The 24,323-nt window shown below is 39.2% G+C and overlaps 1 protein-coding gene across 1 annotated transcript in view; it reads left to right on the forward strand.

Annotated features, from left to right (window-relative positions):
- bcas3 (BCAS3 microtubule associated cell migration factor) overlaps positions 1-24,323 on the forward strand; it is a gene marked incomplete at its 3' end in the record, with an annotated part of 297,380 nt that overhangs the window by 81,883 nt on the left and 191,174 nt on the right. The window contains exons 16-19 of the mRNA XM_083886876.1: positions 3,464-3,614; positions 20,911-21,035; positions 21,184-21,349; positions 21,429-21,526. Of these exons, the coding sequence (XP_083743002.1) occupies positions 3,464-3,614; positions 20,911-21,035; positions 21,184-21,349; positions 21,429-21,526 (540 nt within the window). The remainder of the gene's footprint in view (positions 1-3,463; positions 3,615-20,910; positions 21,036-21,183; positions 21,350-21,428; positions 21,527-24,323) is intronic.

Genomic DNA, 24,323 nt, shown 5'->3' on the forward strand with positions numbered 1-24,323 from the left:
TTTGAAAACATTTTAACATTCAAATCGTTGTCAAACTGTTGACACACATGAACAGGCCTGATATCCACTACCACCACTGTTAACCATAATGTGGATCAAGACACACCCTGGCCTTCATCAGTCGTTTGCATGTGTCTGCCCCAACTCTCACTCTAAAATAACAGCAAAGAAATGCTGTTTGACTCTCATTGTATCACCAAGCGTAGTCATCAATCATTAATTGTAAGCACGTTTTAGATCATATTTTTACAGTATGCATAGTAAATAACTTAGTAATAGTATAATAATCACTTCTAAATATACATCCAGCAAACAGGGTAAGACAGGAAAATGGCATTCTCCAAGTCAAAACTGAAAAAAAAGGTACTTGCATCAATCTATGAGCATATCTAAAAAAAATGATTATTTTTTTAAACAATTTATTATTAATAATAATAATAATAATAATAATAATAATTTAATAATGCAGGAAATAGCTTTGGGTTTGTACATCAGGCCCCAGAAGGACATGCATGCACTTTTAATATATCTTCAGTTGCTCTTTGTCACCTTCAAATAGGACAAAATTATGTACCCAATTTCTTGGGTTTGAGATTTGACCTATATCAAACTGAATGAAAACTAAAATAATTTATGTAATATTGTAGACAGAAACAAGGAGTCGGAAAAAAAATATTGATCAACAGAACCTTTTTGTCGATAGATTTGTATTACATTTTTTCTAAAATCAAAAGTGCCAAAGATATCATGATTCAAATTTAAATTATATTATTTATGGCCAGAAAACGAGGAACTTTTGAGATAGATCAGAGAGAAGTTTCCACACGTAATTCTCAGTGTGTTTGGAAGAGACACAAACATTGTATCAATACACTGTATGTTAAAGCCTGAAGGAAATGATGTAGTAAATGTTAATATTGAATCACTGGACACTGGCCAGCCTGAAAGAAAGACAGAGAGAGAGACAGAGAGAGGAACATTGCATGACCCGGGTCAAAGCATTAACTCCCTCTCATACATACATCTTCCCCATTCTGTCTGCAGCCCTCCATCAAATGCACATCTAACCAAATGTTGTGTCTGTTTCTGAGTGTCCAGACTGTCTTTTCACATATCATCTTTTGCTGCTACGTGATCTCCAACATGTTCCTGCACCAACTTGTCTTCACTGTCTGCGCGTTTGACAGAGTTTGACCCGTTGCTCTTGAGTGACAGCGTGGTATGACCGACATTCATCATTACCCGCTGTCTCAGTGTGCCTACACCTGTTCGACATCCCAGAGGCTCTTTAAAAAAATGCAGAGGAGGGGGTTGGGGGGGGGGGGGGGCAAAAATATTTGATGGCAAATAATGCAACAACCCATGAGTAAAATATCTAGTTAGGATGAAGATGCTCTATTCATCTACAACCCAAAACAATATCTCACCCACCACTCTTATATAAGCTGAAGCACCATTATGCCTTTCTTTCGTTTATTCCTGCATAGACTCCCCCCCCTCAGTCTGCTCCCTGTTCCCTCAACACAAAAGGTGGCTGCCCCAGCTCTTGGGGTGTAGCACTTTTGAAAAGGCTTTCAGAAGCTTGCCCGAGCACAAACGTCTGTTAGTCTGACCTAGAGAGGAGCAGAAGGAAATGAAGGACAGGTTTGTGTAATGGCCTCCTCTCTCTCTCCTTGCGAAGGTCATGTAGCATTGTTGGCCAGCGGAGGTCTAAAATACAGGCCTTTAGAGAACCACAAAGTGAAGGTTTGGCAGGACTAATGAAACTCAGAGCTGCACGTTAATGATCTAAAAGACTGGACCTAAACACTCAGCAGTCCCTTTCCGCTCGCATTCAGCCTCCTCTTGATCGCTCCTTCCAAATAATGACAAGGCACTCTCCTCCTCTACCTTTATTGTAACCTTTGATGTCCGCCTTGTTTTCTTTGTCTCCACGTCCCCCCTCCCCTCTTTTCATTCCTTTATGTTACACGGCTGTCACTCATCTATTAAGGCAACAAATGGAACAAGGGAAACATTCAGGGAGGGTATTGTGGTGCATGCACAGGGTTGCTCTTTATTTCTTTTGAAAGCACTTGAACTTGGAATTTTCCTTGGGCTGCCTGTTGAATCAGTGGGATTCAATTGTTGCCATTGTCACCGGATTACAAACATATTTGTTTTATAATCCACATTTCTAATCCCCCCTATAATCCAATGTTTCTTTGTGGCTGTTCATATCTGACTGTTTTCTTTCCCCATTCAATAACACCAACAACGATAATAACAATAGTTACACTTTTACCCCAGTGTATCAGATAATCGTTATAAATGGTATAAACGGTTAGAAAATACAATTAAAAAAAAACATCTTCTGTCTGAATATGAATTTAACAAATTTTAAACTTCAAGCAGGTCAATATTTTTATATAAAAAAGAGAGAAGGAAATCAGCCAACCATAGACCATAGATGAAAGTTAACAATATTATAGATTAGGACTCAAATTGTCATTACTTAACAACAACAAAATACCTTTAATTTTCATTAATCATGCAGACCCCAAAAGCAGTCACTGAACTGTACATCATACAGTAGCATGTGGTAAAATTTGATTACATGGTCCAAAGGTGGACAAGAGAAAACATACAAATAGATAGAAAACAAATTTATATAGATATATACAAAAATGAGAACAGAAAGTATCAGTAAAGAACCAGAGAACCAGTTCTACATATATTATATATATATGTAGAACTGCCACCATGCCCCCCATCATATGTAGTATGTCGGTTGTGAAGGTCCTTTAAGATGCCCTTTGACATGGCCTGATTATGTTTAACTGGAGCTGCATGGGATATGTGAGAGCAGACGTGTGTGTGCGCGCGAGCGTGTGTAGGGCCTGTTGATTGGCCTTGATTAACAGACTTTGTGGTACTTGTAGCAGAGCTCGAGCCTTCGTAATGTAGCATCTTGAGCTGGTTATTTCCATCATTCCACAGGAGGCCTTGAACCCTGTGTGTGTTGCGTGTGTTTTTGTGTCTGTGTATGCATCTGAGGGATTTGGAAAGAAGGAAGAAAAAAAAAACAATATTTGAAAAAGTGTTTTGTTTTTTTCATTTCTTGCAGTGTTTTTTTTTTGCCTTATTTTGTTAGTCTGCTAAAATTCCTGCTGTGCAATTTCAATGGAATGTTGATTAAAGCAATATTTAATGTCTTTTTCAAGTGAGCCATGTTTAGAATTAGCGTTTGTAAAAAAGAAAACACAAACAAACAGTAAAACTTTTTATCTATAAGAGGTTTGTTCCAGTATCCACAAGGACATTCTCTGTGTTTTCCAGCTCGTTATACCTGGGAATTTGTCTAGATGTATGACCAAATTGTCCTGGGAATTTCCAGAACTATTCATTTATTTATTTATTCATTTTTATTTATTTATTTATTTATTTATTTTTAAATAATCCTGTGATTTTGTTTGTTTTTCAGCGAAGTTGAGCAACCAGGACTCGTACAACAACTTCACCAATAACAACATGGGGAACCCACGGCTGACCCCTCTGCCCAGCCTGACAGTGGTGCTGCCTCTGGCTCAGATCAAACAGCCTATGACCCTGGGCACCATCACTAAACGCACTGGGTAAGTAACACCTATATTCACAATCATTATCCTCAGGAGAAACACGGACAAGTAAAATCACAACAGGGAGTCACTGGTCATCATATACACCTGTATAGATGTATTTCATGCTTTATCTCTTTTTTCAAACACAGTTGCAAACCTTCTGATATTCAAGTTTCATGTAATGAAATCACTATGTTGTATTGAGTTTCAATTATTGATGAGAAAAGGGGAAAAACAAGTACACTCACTGCAACATAATGTGAAAAGTGAAAGGTTCTGGAAGATTTTCAGTAAACAGTAGCAGTTTAAAGGTGGTTTCTTCACAAATGTGTCAAATGTATGAAAAACATTTGGGAATATAAAAACTCTTCACCTGAGAGTGAAAATAGTTATGGTGCAATTAATAAATACGATAAATAAAAAATATGTTCAATGAAATACATTTGATTTTAACTGCTTTGTGGTAAAACATGCCACCACTTAATAACATGACATCTCATCAGTGATTTATAAAAGGCTCACAAAGGTGCAGTGGAGGATAGATGCATGATCTCCTCATTTATGTTGTCAAAAATGTATATATTACAAATAAAAGTTCAAAAATAAAGACAAAAAAACAAAGGAAAACTTAATTAAATATAACTTAACATTTTAAAGTATGTATTTAGTGCTTTAACGTCTTTCCAGTCAATGTGTTTATTTTCAAGTGTCAAAGTAATACAGGTACAGCAGCACAGATGATTCAAAAGCAACCATTCACATCGCATGTCTCCAGGTGTATGTGGGAGGGCGAGGATTAATAGCAGCTTGATTTTTTCACCACAGTCACGTAAAATTTAAGGTATCACATTAAATATTGAATGTTATACTCTTATTCTCTTAGTCTCTTGCCATTAATCACATCATAAAATCATTGTTTTTCATGTCATCAGTCAGTCAAAGCTTTTTCCTTTCTCATATCCAGCTGAGGCTCATGGACTTCTTTTGTCTCAGACAAAAGGGTGATGAAACAACACACTTGCAAACTCATTCTCAGGCTGCTTGGAAACATGGCTCAAAAGACATCATTCATTGCGAGAACAGAAATAAAACCCTGCCAATAAATTACAAGTCATATTAAGTCATATTAAATTCAATACATCCATATATATGTGAGCCTTTGCTCTTCAAAGAATTTCGCTGTTCAACACAAGACAGCTCTGCTATCATGTACCTCGAGCCTCTGCCTTTTTTTTTTTTTCATTTGGTTCTTCGCCATGCATTGAAATCATGTAGTTTTAAGACCATTGGCATTTACAGGCCTTTGCTAACTGCATTTACATACAGTACAGGTGGCTCCGCAAATATGGGCACATTTTAATATTTTCCATTTAAATGTCATTTTCATGCCCTGTTTGAATAGGAAATAATATAATGATTTGAGCAGATGGCAAGGGATTTATTTCTCTGTGATATCTGATAAGTGAGCTTTGAGAGTGAAAATAGAGACGTGAGCCTGTGGTCAACGTAAACATCAGGGTCATTTTCCAAATCATTAAGATGACATGCACAGTTCATTTGGCTTGTAAAGTTTGTTATTGCTTGTGGACTACTGTGGTATTCTTCTTTGGTATATTTATGATGATGTTCTGGTTCTCGTGGTTTGAGTCAGGTTTTGCAGTTGGAATATTTAAAGTAGGACAATGTGGACGGCTCTCTCTATATATGGCTGATTTAATCCCTTTTAACAGTTTAAAGTCAAATTATTTTCCATTGGACATTTTGAAAGATGCCTTATTTTATTAGTTTACTTTATACTTCCTTAGCAATAGTAATCTCATAATTTAGTTTCACATTAGTTCCTCAAGTATTATGATCCCTATGGCAGAAATAGCTCATGATGCATCAACATTTTTTTGTGTATGTTTTTTTGGATCAAAGCATGTTCTATTATGTCAGATCTAAGTGTGATCATAATATGTGTTACTGATACATGTAGGGATAAGGTTTAGGGTTGATAGGCACACTATTAATTAATAGCTCACCCAATTAAATCAAATGTTTACTGTTGTTTTCTCACTGTTGGACTGCTTTTCATGCCTTAAATGAGAAAATCAGCATTTTTAGCTTGCAGGGTCACAGGGGTTTACTTGTGCCTTGTTTGGTAATGTTCTGTTGCTTATAGGTAAATTGTTAATTTTGTCTATGGACTTTGGTGCAGGGTGTGAATAATTTACAAAGCAGCACGATTAAGTAGTTTGCCAACTTTTTCTTGTTGTAATTCATCTAATTTCTTCTCAAGCAATAATCATTTCTGCCATTCTTATATTTTCTTTCATTTGTCTTTGTATTAATACCTATGTGCCTAAAATGGACATGAGTGAAACTTAAATTGTTTAATGTAGATACACCTCTTAATGTTGCAATTTTGTATAATTTCATAATAAATAAACAAATCCCAAAAGAGCTTTACTCTATAGTTCTTAATAAACACTACTTTAGTAGGTAGTCTAATTGCTGGAGAAATAATACAAGGGACTTTCAGCTGCAAACAGATATAATAGTTTGCTGCTAAATGAAATTTGAAAATGCAACATGTTTATTAGGATTTATGATCTTGGATTAAAAGGAGACGTGAGGTGATGTTGCATAATCATCCTGATGCTGTTTTGTTACGCTATATTATAGCGTAACAAAACAGCATCAGGATGATCGGAGGGGATGGATACCCTCATTAAAATACAGGACTCAAATACAGACCACTGCTCATATCCTCATATAAAGTACATGTGTATTGTTGTATTGTAGTTTCCATGTCCTTTTAAACTGAAGGAAGCACCTACTTTTTTTTTTAATACAAACTATTGTTGTGTCTTCAAACTCACCACACATGCATGTTGATTATTTTAATATGACGATGAAGGTCGGGCATCAGTGCCACAGGTGTGTGATCTCTGGAGACACTCCTGTGGGTGGGACAAACAAAGTATACAGTTGGAGGACTTGTTGCACCTGCTGTGCCTATGTGAATTATTGATGCTTTGTTTATTGTTTTATTGCATTTTTTTTTTAAACAGACATGGTATTGACAATAGACAATAGTTTGCTTTAAAAATCATGTATATCAGTCTTTATTCATAATTCATTATAGTGTTGTCACTGACAACACCTGGATTTACAACAGGAGAAATATTTATAAAGCATCTGCTGCTGCTTCATGGTTCCTTCACCTGTCCAGCATCCATCCGATCCAGAGGAGGTGTCAGTATTAATGCAACAGGACATGCTGCTGTGCGGCCTGCTCCTGCATGAGTGCAGCTCCATGCACACACACGCACAAACACTCTCACGCAGTCACAAACTGGACAAGGCAGCAGGTTTAGCCCCTACAGCGGGGGTGGGGTGATATTGTGTGCTTTCACGCTATAGTTATACAGGACGGACATCTGCCTGCCTGTGCCATCATATCTCTCTCTCTCTCTCCCCCTCTCTCTCTCTCTCTCTCTCTCTCTCTCTCTCTCTCTCTCTCTCTCTCTCTCTCTGTGTTATGGGAGAGAGAGACAGGGGCAACCAGCAGCTGTATTTAGATTCACACCTGTATGAGCAGATCCCTGTTGGCATGGCAGCAGAGGAACACACCAGCTGCTTCATCTACATGCCCTACCAGGCTTTCATCACGTGCACTGTACCATGACACACACGAAACAATGTCACACATGTATGCACATGTATGCACATGTTGATGAAGCCTTCAACCCACTGCATGTGACCAGGTCAGTTCCAGTGATACTTCCACAGACCTTTGATGTAGCCTCAGACCACCACTGTAGCAAAATTGTGCTGCTGTTCGTCTTCAGTGGCCTCGAAATATTAACATCAAAGAAAACCCTCAGTAAGTTCATGCAAAGCCCCCTCCCCTCTCAATTTAGACTTTGGTGTTTTTCCCTTGTCGGAGCAGGGAGGTAGAGACGGATGTGGCTCAGCATCCGCTGATAACCCCCCCTAAACAAGAAAAGGCCAGGTCAGGCAGTGGAGGAGCCTGAGCCAAACTTCTGCTAGTCCTCAAACTCTCCTGGGGGTGCTGAACATGGAGAGGAGTGTCAGCGCTGAATCGGCCTCTTGTTTCCTGTCAGCCAAATTTGGACCCAGATGAGTTAAATCCCACAGAAGAAAAAGGCATTAGTCACAAAATCCAGAATATTCTCCTATGGTGAAAAGTCACAGTCCCATTTTAATCTGTGAAAAAGATTGAGAGAGAAACATCCATCAGCGTTTAGGAAAGTCCACAGTGACAGGGTTCTATGAGGATTTATTTAACTTGTCAAAATGCCTCAGCCAGTGTCAAATTTGGGATTTGCAAGCACACTCATCCCTTCTACACATCCCAGTCTGATTTAAACACAAACACATGAAGATCCAGAGAGATTGTCGCGCACAAAACAAAACACCACCCCTGACAAAATCCCACTGATGACATTTTTTTTAAGCAAATGCAGAGATAGTGCAGACGAGGTAATGAGAGAAAGACAACAGTGATGGAATGAATGAGACCCTGTGACCTGCCACAGATGTGCCTTCAGATTACTGTAATTCATTTTTAAGAGCCGGCACAAAGCAAGAGCCATTGTCTCCCAGTGCATCACTGAGACCAAAGCTAGAAAGGAGCTTTAAGAATGCAATACCCAGCATCACTAAACCATTTTCACAAATCACCTCACTTCCCTGCCTTTTTTAATAGCCCAGGCGGAGCTGCTATTAAGCCATCGGGGTAAGAGATAAATGCGTGAATGATTATTCCCCGGGAGTGGGGTCGTCACCCCTGCAGGTCGATTACGCCCACCCTTTTACCCTCTCTCTTCCCCTCTTTCTTCCTCCTCTCAGTAGCACGCCCACTCTCAGTCTTACACCCCTTTTACTCCAGTGACCCATGTTTAACTTGTGTTTCCCAACACGCCGCTGACCTGTGGGACACTTTCCTGCCACACCGGCTGGATCGTGCGGTGAGTCACATGGCTGGGCTGCCTGTGTCTATACACTGTGGTCAAAGCTGTTTACTGCCAGCTCAACATGGTGGACTTTTCTCAACATGACCTCATTATTGTTTTATTCTAAGCAGCGTTGGACTTTGACATTTTTATTTCTGACACTAAAGCTTAAGTGGAATGCACTTAAATATAACAACGTGCCCTTCGTGGTTTGCAGAAAATTCTCCACGAGAAGAAAATAATTGACCACTTCAACCAAGAAACACTTCTTGTTATTGTATAATTCCCCAAAAAATTATATATAAATGAAATGTAAAAACCTCATGTTTGCCTTTTTAAATCAAACACAATATTACAAGATATTGAACCACACCCAAGTTGAACCAGTTTACTGTAATTGCAGAGAACATTGTTGGTGAATAATGCAGCTCCAATTCCTAAAATCTAAAAATTGTCACAATGTTCACAGAGACTGGGTTGGGACCCACAGATGGTGATTTAGAGATTGTATTTATTTATTTTCAGGTTTGCCAAATAGATTATTTTATAAAAATGGTAAATTATTTATCTGTATATGTTTTGAATTACATACATATGGTTAACGTATGCAAAATACTTTAATAATAAAATATGAAAGAAACATGCAGAAATTTGCTCTTGTCTGGATGTGTTGGACACTGGATCGTCATGGATTGTCATCTTTATATAGCATTTTGGGAAACACTGCTCTACACTGTACTGTATCCTCTGACTTTTCAACATAAATTGAGATTGGCTCTATTTCTGGCTGTTGGGGGGGAGGCCTGTGCTGCTGATAGAGACCATCTTGCCTTTTGAAAAAGATGAAAGTAGAAACAGACAGGAGAGAACAAAAAGGTTGACATGTAACAAATGTCTTCAGTGTGAACAGCAGAGCTGCATGAGACACAGCAGATCAGTGCCATAACTGTCACGCACTGCACATGCGTCCAGTGTGAAACTGACATAATAAATGTATACATTATGTGCATTCTTCAGTCAGTGCATCATGTTATCAGCAGGATGGGGGTATAAGGTGGTGTGTGTTTGTAGGTTTTTTTGACGCCAGTTTTCTTTTTTGTTTTTCTTCTCATTGCAATTTGTTTAATTCTGTTTTTGGTGCTAGAGGGTGACAATTATGGGGAAGGACGGCAACAGTGAAATGAGGGAGGGTAAAAGAGACTTTTAAAACAGCTCTACTGCATTTAACATGTTTGTCATTATGATTTTAACATACTCGTTTTTTATGAAAATCAACCTAAATAGATATGGGTCATTGAAAGTGGTTGAATGTTGGGTAATGAAGATTTCTCCCACCACAGATGAGGGCTTTTTTGTCACGACACCACCTACTGTTACATGCACCCTGCATTACTTGATGCACATAAATTAGGCCTATACAGTCGAGTTATATATTATAATTGTGTTATTTGAGGGCACTGTACACTGTCTGATTCCATGCAGAACAATGAGCGAGTAACGTTCAGCAAGAGAGAGAGCAAATGACGTGATGCCAGAGAAATGCAAATTCCAAGATCTCTGGCTCACCAAAGAAAAATTACAAAGACTGACTTGCCCAATATCCCAAGGACAATCACTTAGCCAGATGCAGAGTGTGCTGCAAATCAATAAAAGTGGACGCCATGGGGCGAAGTGGCTCTTACAAGTTCCCCTTCCATCTTGAGCTGTGTCAGCGCATACGGTCCTTGAATTTGAGAAATTGGTCCTGGGAAGTCCTCGGAAAAGTCCTTGAATTTGACGTCAACCAAGGTGTGAGATCCGTGCATGCAATAACAATATAAAACATATTATTTTGTTGCTGCTATGCTGGTTTTTGGTGTCCTGATCTACCACCAGGCTCCTGTAGGTAAAGAATGAGGGTAAACGGTGTAAATTTTGTAAATTTGGCTTGTTTTGAATCAATTTATTAATCTTTTAAATCAATCATTTAGTAACAACTATAGCCTATTATCAATTAGTGTACTATTTTCCTGTATGAGAGTTCTTGACTTGTTTTAATTGGATGCACCCATAACCAACGAAAATCCTTAAACTAGTATTGAGTCAGTTTTAACACTTGATAGCTCATACTCTCTTATTAACAAACCATAACATCACATAGTTGTAAGTTCTAAGAAACTAGGAGGGAGAAATTCAAAGTGGCATATAGAAAACCCTAAAGCCCACTTAGCCTTTGCTCCTACCGTGGTGATCTCACCACATTTGTCCATCACTCTCCCACTGGTGCCCATCCATTTACCCAGCTGGAGGCCCAGAGTGGGGGCTCAGCAGGTTTCATAGAAACTGTCTGCCCCCCACTGCAGCTCTTTGATAAGTGGCAGTTTACCAGGGGCCTCCATTACACCAGCCAGTGTGTTCATTTGTCAACTTGCACTCCAGGAATAAGACATTCCATGGCAAATAGTTGCTCCCTGTCTCCCAGAGGAACATTTTTCTACACATCGATGTACCAAGACTAATTGGAGACTGTGTGCTATCATTGGGAGGGCCTGGGCGGATGCTGCGAAAGCGATAAAATAAAGAAGTGCTGCAGAGTGCTTTGTTTGGCTGGGGATGCTGTTTTTCATGACCGGGGGAGGTTGGCTGGCGGGGGACAGAGTTCAGTCTCATCGGACCTTTATTGCTGTAGGGAAAAGACTTATTTACTGTAAACTGTTTACGGAGCTCTGTCACTATCTCTGGACACACAGAATAAACACAGGAACACACTCCCACTCCTAATGTCTTGTAAACACTAGGAACACGCAACACTGTGCCGTGCTTGTTCAGTGTACTTGTTAACATAATCACAGCAAATGCATGTGTCTCTCAACAGACACACACATTCACAAGACAATGCAAAGCCATAAATATGCATTTGGACTCGAAAAAAAAAAAGACACACGTAAACACACAACTTCTTGTCTCAACAATGCCTGAGTGCTGTTAGTTTTATTAGTGTCCCCAGTTGTTCTCCAAATTGGATAAACTCCTCATACTCTTTCTCAATCTCAACATTCTCAACAATCTCATACTTTGTCTGTGTTGTATTCATACGTTTGGATTCAAACCTCCGTGTTTCTGCACAGTCCCTTTTAGAAGAAGAAAATAAACGACTAAGTCTGCGGACATGCGACTGCATCTGCCAAATATATGGAATCACACTTTACAGAGATGAGTCATCAATCCGTCCCCGCAGGTTTTCGGGGGTCTGTCGTAGTGCGCAGACATTCCGCTTCCTGCCTCGTATGTGTTTGTGCACTTAAACAGACACGTCAAAAAAGTATGTCATGTGAAAAGTGTGTTTGCCTCAAGTGTGCAAGTTTAATAATGGTTTTTCCGTCTATCTCTGTATCCCCATCCCACCCCCCACGTCCCTCCACCCCACCCTCTCGTGAAGACCCTACCTCTTTGGGGCAGGATGTTTTGCCATTAAAACTCCATGGTGAGTTTTGCTTCTCCCCTCCCTCAGCAGCATGCAACTGTACTCCACCGCTGCACACCTCCTCTATGTGTCCTGTTATATTTTTTTTTTATAACACATTACGCAGTCACTTTGTGCAGTCATTCCTCATTTTTGGGAAAAAGACACGTTTTTAATTTGTAATTTAATTTATTTGACACTTATTTTGGTTTCTCTTTTTTTGGAAGTTTTTTTTTGGAAAGTGATCTTTTCATGATGGCTGCAAACATAGATTTAAAAAAAATGAGCATGTTCTGGGTAGTTATCATAGGTGGTAGTCCAGGGCTTTAGCACAATGCTGTTGCCGTTCTTCTTTGGTTGCCATGCGGTTCCACCAACCAACTTGAAAATTACATTTCTGTCTTCTTGTTTATTTCCTTCTTTCATTTAAGACCCTCCATCATCAAGAATAACGCCTTTGTGTTAAACATATTGTTCAGATTTTCCTTTAGTCCACTTTGGTTACAATGTTTTGTTTCTTTTTTTTTTTTCTTCTTTCTTTTTTCCCTCAGTTGTGTGTTTGCACGCAGTATTGTGCTTTGCCGTATTCTGGTATTAATATGAGCAGTGTTTTGTGTGGGTAGAACGATGTGTTCTCAAATTCTGAAAAATGTGTTTTGCAAAGAACTTAAATTAACCAACAGGGAAACAAAGACAAACATATTTCTGTATTTAAAAAAATGCAAATTTTTTATTTTGTATTGTAAATACAAAATAAACTACGATTCAATAGATAAACCCTCACCATTTGTATCTTATAGCACATATTAGCCACCTGTAGTTTGTTTTGATTTTACTGAGCTGTTTTTATTCACTCTTACAGCTCTCATCAAGTCTGCTTGTCATCATACTGTTATTTGATGGATGACTCTGGTGTTTAACCCTACATCCCAAACATGTAGCTGGATTACATTACGATACATTTAGCAGCTAAAGCTCCAGTAGATGTAGATCTCAGGGAATGTAACCAAGCTTTCATTCACTCTGCTGCCACAATCACGACTCCAAATGTGTCCCAGTGACATCCCATATTTACATGTTATTACATGTTAATGTTACCACATTAATTTACTGTTTAGTAACTTTCGGCATTTCCATGGAGTTTTTAAATAGCTTTCAAACAAACAATATTTATCACCTGCTTTGGAACTAATAACAAGACAGTATAGCGTCATTTTTAGCTAGTTTTATATGTTTTTGTTCACGATGTTAATAAAATGAGAATAAAACATGGAGGTTGCAAAACAAATGAAATAATTTTTACATTTTTTCTACCATAACTATAAGATCATAAAAATTGTGATTATCAACACATTTCTTATAATAGTTGGCATAACCAGCAGCATTTTTTATTATTTATGTATTTATTTTTATTATTATTATTATTATTATAATATATATATATATATTTTTTAATAAAATAAATGAGCTGAAGTCTGGACACACTTTAGAAGTTGTCCTTTAGAGGCTTCACGTGACACGCTCAGGATATTATTTGGAACAGACATAGGCAGAACCCAGTTCTCTGGACTTCATGTCCATGAAAACTTTATAACTGAGCACACATTATCCTGAAGTTTGTTGTCTAAATATTCTGATAATTAGACAATGATAATGAATGATATTTTTTTGTAATGTAAATTATTAATAATAATAATAATAATAATAATAATAACAAAATCTGCATTTTCATTTCAAGGACAAATTCACCATCAACTAAATAATATCATATTAACAATAATAATAATCATAAATGCAGAAAAGAGGAAGCATATATTCCAAATATTAGTAACCCCAGGATCTGCCTATCAAATATGTTTTTTTTCGGGAGCTGAAACTTGTCAATGCAATCAGATGTTTTATAAGCTTTTAAAAGAAGCTTCATTTATAGTGTTTATTGAGTGGCTGGTTGGAGTGAACTTGTCTGCTCCCTGTTGACTCACTTTACTTAAGAAATGAATAGCATGTGGTGCCTTTCCCCAAGTCTTTAATTTCATCTTTTGTTGTGGGCAGTTAATTTTTATTATTTATTTTATATCTTCCTCCCCGCCCCATACTTAATCTAGACCTGTAGCGGTTTCCTAAATACGTACTTTTCAAAGGTAAACATCATTAGTGTCAGAATCTTGACCCTCACAATAACTGCTTTCCATTTAAATTTGAGCTTGTTGCTTCTCTATAGTGTATATCTTTAGAAGTTGGCTGCAATTTGTTTGCCAGTTTCTATTTCCATGTTGAATATGCCCTCTAAATGCTCAGTGGTAACAGTTTCATAAACACTTCTCCACCATGTTTCCCTTTGGCAAATAATGTCTTCTCTGATTCCTTTTTCTTGTTTAGGCATGCGTTTTAAACAGCTAATATTACAGTGTCGACTTGCAACGATGTATTTTACGGTAATTCCTACAATCTGACTCCAATAACTATTTCATAAACTTGCATGCCTCGTGAGGCTCATAATCTGAAAGACAAGCAACAGGAACAGGTAACGAAAAAAAAAAAACACCCTCCTCTCTTTGAAAAATTGATGCTCATTCCTTAATATTCACAGTTTCCCCAGTGATTGTCATCAATGCTGTGTTCAACACAGCTCCAAGTCCGCCTGTTTTCTGAGGGCTCGTGTAAAATAATAAATGTGACTTTGAAGGATGTGTCCTCCACATGACTTACCCTCTTTCTTTCCTCTCTCACTCACTCAGTCTTAACGCTGGCTCCGTTTCTAATATGAATTAACCATATGTCCCAGAATCGAACAACAGCTTTGTTTGTCGCTTTTTTTTGACACTGGGGCGGCCAGCTAAAGTGAGCTCTATCATATGTGTTTACTGCAAGGCCTTTGGAAATAAATGGAAGCTGCCACTGGACATCCATCCCCCCTCAGAGGCGCCTCACGTTAGCCCCGGACACAGTAATGCGAAGGGACTTTGATGGTTGATGTCACAGATTGAATTATGCCCTTGAGGAAAAGCTATTAGCTCAGTCAAGAGTCCTCATTTGTTAAATTAAAAGTGGAAATGACATGTGAGTAGTCTTTTCAGTGAATTAAAGTTGCAAAGAAAATGGATTCCACTGCTTGCTAAAAGGCAATAGCACAAAAGGAAAGCATATGGAAGGAGTAGGGGGAAAAAAACTGATTTGCTGTTGTAGTGACATCCACTTCTCCCTGCTACCAATTTCCTGTTAGGATATTTATGTTTCATAATTTATTGATATCGGGTTACATTTTTCTGTAACTCGGTGTCGCTTGCCAATCCACGCCCCTACTACTGGTCGCTGCCCCTACATATGGAGAGCAGAATCAATCCTCCGTCTGCTGGAACTGTTCCTCTCTGTCGTAAGGGCAGAAACCTCAACACTTTTAAGCCACTTCAAGTGAGATCAAGAGGAAAAAGATGATTTAAAACACAGTTGAATAAACTTTAGTGGTCACTGTTTCCCGGAGGAGATGAGAACCAAGCTGTGATCTTTGGTACTGTTGGCATGCATGGCACTGGCTGAGGCCTCTTCAAAGAAGCCCAAATCCAGCTCATCATCTGTGAGGCCACAGTATATAGCCTGTATTATAGCTTGCTATCAAGCGTACACACTGTGTGTGATTATATTCCATGTGTATGCACTGTAACACTATATATACAATCTAGACCAGAAGTATTTGGTCTGATCTCTGTTCCTAATGGCTTGTGTTGAAGCACCGTCATTTAAAATAAAATAATCAGCCTGGTTTACCAGGAAAAAAAAATGTTTTACTCTAACCATGGGAATATGTTACATTTGTTCATTCTCAACGCACACAAACAATATCCGTTACATTTTAGCAAACTGATTCATACGTGACATATCAACATTATTATAAACTCAAACACAAACATAGTAAGCAAGATGTCCAACATGCAGAACACCACAGTTTAAGTGTTTTTGCCCTGCAACATGTGCTTTTATGGATAACATGGTGTTACGGTCAGGTCATAGTTACCGCGTTCTTCTTTCGCTGAGAGCTGTTTCTCATTTCCGCACTTCTGTTCAGACTTAAGGCGTCAGCCTGCGTCAGTTTAGCGTCCCGCGCATGCGTACTTAACCTTACATTCCATTCTAGTAGCGGTGATTTCACGGCAAGAAATTGTCCTCATTTGTGTTTCCTTGTATTATTTTAGCGATGAGCCGTACATGTGTGCCTTTCATAACCTTAAGCAAGTTTCCATGGTTACTGACTACTTTGTTGTGTCTTTTGACCAAAAACAAGAGCGTGCCACCTGCAAAGTGTTGTTCTACAGGGATCATGAGCAGCCGGCACATACTGTCTGTATGGATTCAAACTGGAGTTGCACAAGCAACTTTTTCATAAACGTTCCACCAGGAACCCTTTTGGGAGGGTTCCACCAAGAACCCTTTTAAAATCCTTTATTCGCGGGTTCTCTGGGTCAAAATGGTTCTTACTAGAACCATTAGTGTTACCAAGAACCCTTGAAAAACCCGTTCTGGAAAGGGTTTTTCAGAAGCAAATGGTTCCAGGTAGAACCGCAGCCCTTGTAGAAGGACCCCTTTTAGAACCCTTATTTGTAAGAGTGTGGGAACTGGGCGGACCAATGCAAATATGAGCAAGTTTGTAATGTACGTCACTCGTGGAACTCTGCACAGACATAGACAATATGACCCAGACCTTATGAGACAGGCCTAATGACCGGGTTACTCACTCTGACTGAAACCAACTACATTGATAACCAGTAGAAATATATACACTACCAGTCAAAAGTTTGGACACTAATTTGAATAGTATTTTCTTTATTTTCATCACTATTTATATTGCAGATTCTCACTGAAGACATCGAAACTATGAATGGACACATATGGAATTATCTAGTAAACACAAAAGTGTGAAACAACTCTAAATATGTTTGATATTTTCGATTCAATTTAGAAGTAGCCACTCTTTGCTTTGATTACTGCTTTGCACACGCTTGACATTCTCTCGATGAGCTTCATGAGGTAGTCACCTGAAAGGTTTTCCAACGGACTTGAAGGAGTTCCCAGAGATGCTGAGCACGTGTTGGCCATTTTGCCTTCACTTTGCGGTGTGTCCAAACTTTTTACTGGTAGTGTACGTACACTTAAAAGAGACATGTATGCAGGTATGTTGAAGTACATTCAAGCAATTTCAGTTCAGAAATACGATTTTGTGGTTTGCGGAATTCTAATGTGTCGAAGAACAACGTGTGTGGTCAGTCAGGTCTGTATTAAGGTGTGTGAAGTTTATCTCCACTGTGCTTTTTTTAAATGTCTTGTTTTCACTGATTCCTTCTTCAGGAAAACCAGTCAGATTTAAACGTTTTCCCTTGGTTTATTATTCAGCTCCCATTTGCGTCCAAAGTCAACATGAAGACTATGAGGACACGGAATGAGTCGCTCTGTGTTGTATTCCACAGCCCTGTGCTCTCGCCCCTAGAAAGCCAACCTCAGCTTTGCTCCGAAATAGGATTTGTGTTTCCTGGGTTATTGAAACCAGTGAACCACAGAGACTTTTCGGGTTTAATATATTTTCCAGCGATGGGAGACATGGAGCTTCAGGGTTTTATGGCAATTAAACACCTCGCCAAAGAAGAACTTAGTCTTAAAACTAAAAACCTGGATTGCGTATCCTTTTCTTGACCAGTGAACAGAGATTATATGGAGTTTTGAGTTCAATAGATTCCTTGTTTCCCTTCTACCATTATCATAAAACATATCTAAAACCACTACCTCAGCTGCCTCCGTGAAAGTTTTCCCTTTAATTTGCCTTGAGATTCTTGTCAATTGTTGAGATTGAATGACAAACAAAACAGACCTTAGAGAGAAGTGCAGTATTGGACACTCTCCTTCTGTAGCTCCCAAATGGCTAACTGTACCTGTTCATCAAACATGTTATGTTCAGTATATGCTGATGGATGAAGAGGCCAGAGGATGAGCTTGGACAGGAAAGACAAGGTCAGTATGGATTTGGTCAAGCCAATATCCTGATTGTGACTTTATCTCCCTCTTCATCTTCCCTTCACAGACAGGGCTTATTGTAGATGTTTGGTCATTCAGTCATTCTCCTCTTGACCCAGCACCAATAAATACAAGCTTAAAAACATGTACAGTGGCCTTTTTCCTGATCCCTCAGTCTCCCCTCAGTCATCTCAAAGGTGTTGAGAGTTTGTGGGAATGCAACAAGCCTCTTAGTAGTAAAGGGGGTTATTTGAACTATTGGACAGCTTACAAAGAGGTATAGATAGGTATATTTTCCGAGCATCTTGTCAAGGACAAACGTTGAGTGTCACTAAACAAAATATTCTGGCCATCTGGGGTTGCTTCAGTTCAGTTGCTTCAGATCTTGGTCCAGCAACATGTGCCCAAAAATTATGTCAACCGACTACCCAAATATACTGAATAACAAGGTTTTTCGGTCATATTCCAAGATAACAATGCCAGAATTCATTGGAATTCATAGACCAGACCTAAACCCCACTGTGAATCTTTACACCTACAGTCAAAGAATGCAATTGTTTATGGGATTTGTAACACTAACTCCTTCAGTGAGCAATTGGAGCTGCAGCTTTAGTGTGTGTAGTGTGTATTCCAGAGTTCACATTTAGACTTAGTTTCACTAGTAATAGATATTGTGAGGGTTGGACAGTTTCAGTTCCCTTGTGCCAAGTGCTTTACATTAACACATTAACCAAGTATGAAACAGTTTTGACTCACAAGAGTAGGCCCAAGTTTTCTAGTTGAAAGAAAACAACTCAGGAATAATGGTTTTATTGCTTGTACAGATTTTGAGATATTCCTTGAACAAATATCTATTTACCTGGACAATGTTTGGCATTCAATCTGCAATGCAAAGTGCCAACAAAGTGGGATAAACAGTGTAGTTCTGTGTCAATTTGTGTCCCAACAAGTGATTGTTCAGAGAAGTGAGTTTGCTGCTTTTATTATGCCAGTGTGGTTTGCAAAGGTCAAGGTTAAGCACCCCTCAGAGAGCGCGTTTCGTACCTCCGTTGGTCTTCAAACCCCTAGCCCGGCTCGTACCTGATCTGCTCTGACCACGTTTTACTGTCCACATTGGTTATACGGCCAGACAATAATACCAGACCATGCTACTGTTTTCTGATCAGTACCATATGGAGAGCCATTTAGCAGCCGAAAACTCTTTCTGTGTCCGCTTCCTCCCAAATAGTCCTGACAAACTGAATAATCTAATAACTTCTAATAAATTCTCTCCTTTGGCCAACACGTGAACCAGTCAGGAAGGGCAGCTCGGATGTTGCTGTTATCAGGTGCATAGTTATAACTATTGTATAAAATAGGTCTAATTATCCTTTAGATCGTGTGGATTCAGTTAATCTTCGGTTTATTTGCCTCTACCACACAGACGAGAATCTGTGACTTTTTACCAAGATGGAAACATTGAGTTATACCAATATTAGTAAAACATGGTTAATTGTCCATTGTGACTGATGTAATTTCCTGTCCCTTTTTTTTTTTATTAAAAGAGAAACGACTTAACAGAGTGTTCTGAACATGGCTGTTTTGGCAGGGTGATTGAACTGCTTCATCCTTATGGTATTTTGGCCAATGCATGTCACAGACATGTTCATTCGGACACCAGGGAACTAGGTTAACTTGGAGAAATAGGATATAATATGGGACCTTTTAGTTGAACGAAATTGACCATGACAATTGTACAAATGAATTGTGTTTAGTTCAAGTAATTGTGATCAGACAATATTATGCAATACCTGTCAAAGTATTGGGAAAACTCTGTATGTTTGCACCCAATCACATGAGATTAGACATTAGTGACTCACTTTTACAATGGTATCCAAATGTAGTTCTTCTTGGTTGCAAATAAGTATTTTTGCCTGGTTAAACTCACTGAGGCAGAAAAACGAGCATGCAGTCCTTTTTCGAAACAGAATTGGTTTTATTTATGCACACATGAGTTACTGATTGTGACTTTGACCTCTGTATTTAACCCATTCTTTTTACACACCAGTAGTGAACACACACAGACCAGGCACAAGAGCAGTGGGGAGCACTTATCTGTGCCTGGGGAGCAATGGAGGCTGGGTACCTTGCTCAGGGGTACCCTGGCCCTTGACCTGTACTGGGACTTGACCCTCTGGTTACAAGCCCAATCCCCTTCCACTTGGCCATGGGCTGCTCTTTTATTTAAACACCTCATTAAGACTGATAGTGCTCACATTGCTGTTTGACTGAATTAATAATAGTTATTATTGCATTGACTGGTATGATAGGATCACACTAAACTTGTCTGACAGGAAGGTGATCTAAAATGAAAGCTAACTTGCATATGAAGTGTGGGCATATTTTGAGATTTAAGTTTTTATTTTCAATATTCTTATTATTGTTGTAGTTTTCACTGTTTCGTACATACATTTGTGTCAGTGCAGTGTCAAAGCTGTCATTTTCTGCTGCCTTGGTTACCTTGGAACCTTGGTTAAGTTCATTGTTTTATTTGCAACCTTTTTATTTCCCCTTGCTTAGCTCTCTGCATGCAAAGCACTTTTATAAAGTGTGTTTATTTTAATCAGCTGTGAACTTTTAAATATATATTTTTTTACTTCACTGTTGGTCAATTCTCAAAACATTTTCTTAATATAATAACATATAAATGTGAGTAAGTTAAAAGACTAATCTTCACTACAAAGTAGAAAAAGATAGACAACTGGATCGGAATGTATTTGACATAAGAAAACAAGCAAATTTTACCCTCAGTGGTCCGATTTTGTAGGGAAACAATTACCAGTTAATCAACCTTAGGATCCCAGACACTGCAGAGCATTTTGTTTTTTGCTTTATCTCAATATTGTACTTTTTTTCCCTCTTGAAGCAAAGCTAAGCCACCTCCTCAGATCTCCCCGAGCAAGTCCAGTGGAGGAGAGTTCTGTGTGGCTACCATCTTTGCCTCATCTCGCTCCTGGCTCATCACTAACCCCAACATGAAAAGAGAGAAAGGTCAGAACACTGGTACTTTCACGTTTTTGCCCAAAGTGAAACTTTGGATAGAGAATCTTGATAAAAGTCATCGTTTACAATTTTATCATTATCATTTTACTACCAGCAACGATATTGATCCTCACTTTCTTTCTCATTTTCTACACAGATCAGTCTCGGCAGTCAGTTGTCGACTCACTGTACATCCTCAGCTGCTATGGTAACTTGGTGGAGCATGTTTTAGAACCTCGGCCAATTAGCACCGCTCAAAAGATCAGCGATGATACACCTATGGAGCTCAACACCTGTCCAAGGGCCTGCTGGACTCTAGCCAGGTAACGCTGCAAAGACTGCTTTATCATAGAAGTGTCACAAGTAATGTCAGTCTCATACTTGCTGTATGTTTGCGAACAGGACACCACAGTGGAATGAGCTGCAGCCGCCCTTTAATTCTAACCACCCCCTGGTGTTGGCCTCGGACCTGGTTCAGTACCATCAGCATCTCCTGGCTGGTAAGCACTAAACAAATCTGTCTTTTCGTGTTCACAGATTTACACAATCGAGCATCAATGGTATCAAGCTGTGTTTTAATGGAATGCAAACCAAACTTTTTTGTGAAGCATTAAAGCATATTTAGTCAGTGGTTACATGTACGTTAAGGCAGATAGTCTCTGAAGTTTTGTTTCTTTAAACTGCATATGTAAAGTCACTTTTGACCTGTGTTTTTCATTTTTTTTTTCTGTAAAATAAATATGGACAAGATAGAAGAAAAATGGTTTAAGGGAGTTTCATGTGTTTTAACTCACTATGTAATGATTTGTGGTAGAATCAAAAAGGACACCATGGCAGACAGCCATGTATGCTGCTACTTGCATCCACAAATCAGACCCAGAGATGCAGAAAATCGCAATACACTTCATATACAGAGTACACCAGTTAATTCATATTCTGGTCTCATCTTTCTTCAAACAAAAGTGTAATCCACTGAAAAAATATGCGAAAAATGAAGGCAATAAAAAAAAAAAATAATTGTATAGCACATTTCGACAGCAAAGCAATTCAAGGTGCGTCACATTCAATATGAAAGCATCCTAACAAATTGCAAAAGCAACATACGGTAATACCAAAAAGAAGCATTTGCAGAGTTATTTTACAAATTAAAGATTAATCCCATCAAACTGCTGAGGTCATTACTGAAACTTTATTGTTGGGGCTTCTTTGTGCTTCGGCCAAGATGTTTGCATCTGTCTCTCTTTACTAGCATAATGTTGCTGTTACCTTCGTTTTTCTTGATATAAAATGAATCACTTCCTCTGTGCGGCACAGGAATGAGATCTAAACACAGCCATACTGAGAGACACAGAGAGTCATATGGAGCTGATAAGGCTTATCAGCATTGTGTGAACTCGTATGGCAATGGTTTGAATGTAACACACATTTATTTCTATTTAAATGCTACCCACTACAGGTTTAAGTTATTTTTCTTCTGTTAATGTCAGTCGTTATTCACACAGATGTCAGATGTTCTTTTGAATGTCCACCTTAAATAACCAAAAACACGATTAAAGGATTACTGCAAAAGAGATTATATACTAGTTACAGTCATGGCTTTAACATATTTGCCAGGACTGCATGCACTATGTGTTCACTGAATGCATGCATCATAAAATATAGGTCTGTGTACCATATATATCATAGGTCAAGAGGGTAATCCCTGTTCCCTGCTGATTTTTCATGTTGACAAAGTTGAAAGCCAGTCCTCAACCTCTTATTGGTGCCACATGCAGAGACGAGACATTTTCAGTCTGCAGCATTAATGTTTTCTTTCTCTAAGAAGGAGAAAGATATTCTTAATTTCTGCCTTTACAAATGTGAGAGTCACATATTCAGTTTGGTGCTGCACTTTGAATCCAGTCTTTGCGGTGCATAACACACGCCTGCTCCAGGACATGCTATCACAGTGCTATAAGACGCCACACACAGACCAATTAGCTGACACCCTAAACACCCTCTAATTCAATAACAAGTACAGAGCAGTGAGCACTTTAGGTTTGCTGTCTGAAAGGCCAAATCGTAAAAGTGGCGAGTGCACACGGATGGCCACACACGGAATCAATCCACCCCTTGAAATAGGCTGCCGTTTTGAGCTCACTCCATAATTATAAACACACAAAATCTGTAATTAGCTCTTGTGGGTGCTCTGGGGCAATTGGTAGCTGTGTTTACCCTAATCTTTCTACTCGTCTCTGTTGACTTCTGCTGTGCTCCAGGTCTAACTGGTAGGATACTTTCTCAAATTAATGCTAATGGTCTCTCCCAGTGTCAAAGCGATGAGGACGCGTTGGAGTGACGAGCACAGGCGTCAGCCTTTTCCACAATTCTCTCTGCCAGCCTGGACAGAGGAATTGTCTCTATAATGAGAAGGATTCATTGCATTAACATTTATATCCAATTAATGATAGCCAGATAGCACAACTGCATCTCTTTATTCCCCAAATCGACCCAGTGTGAACTGATGCAAGGTCCAAACGCTATAAACATAATTGCTCAGCCCTTCTACCCACTTCTTGTGCTCTTGCCATTTTCCCTCTGGGCCCAGTGTCCTATACCACCAACGCCAGAGTTACTCTTGGAGTGCCACCTTCCATTTCTCCGCTTTACACTTGAACACCGACTTTTAACATCCTGTTTCCCAGCATCCTTTCCCTCACCAACCCTCTGCTCTGCCGTTTCCCTCAGGGCTTGGCATCACAGCTGAGAAGTGATCCAGGAGAAAGAGTCAATTTGACCTTAGGATGAATTATAGCACAGCCATACGCTGCTTGTCTAGTCGCTGTTTGCTGAGCATAAAGATCCGGCCACTGCAGAGGAACCTGAATAGAGACAGTTTTTCTTGCAGAACATTGTGCTATCTATAGATCTAATTTACATATCTTATCCACTTCTCATAAGGACTACAGAAAAAACATTTTACATTGACAAGTACCAGGAATAGTAAACAACCAGAGGAATGAGGCAAAGCAGCATAACACTCAAGAGTACATCTGTAAAACCATGGTGCAAGGCAAAGAGGTGGCAGCGCTTGATTGACAGGTCATGGTCTCCGGTCTCGTGGCTCTATATTGGATGACCCAGGCTGATTAAAAATGCAGTATGCAGGGAAACAAATAGGAGGAGGAGAGGAAGGGCTGGGGTCAGGCCAGACCGGAGCCTCCAGGACGGGATGATAAAAGGCAGCGGTGGCGCCACTTCATGGTCACTATCTCCACCTGTCCATCTGCAGCAGCTACTGGCAGCACTCAGCCTCAC

This window comes from Microchirus variegatus (assembly GCF_963457635.1).
Source record: "Microchirus variegatus genome assembly, chromosome: 3".
Lineage (NCBI taxonomy): Eukaryota > Metazoa > Chordata > Actinopteri > Pleuronectiformes > Soleidae > Microchirus > Microchirus variegatus.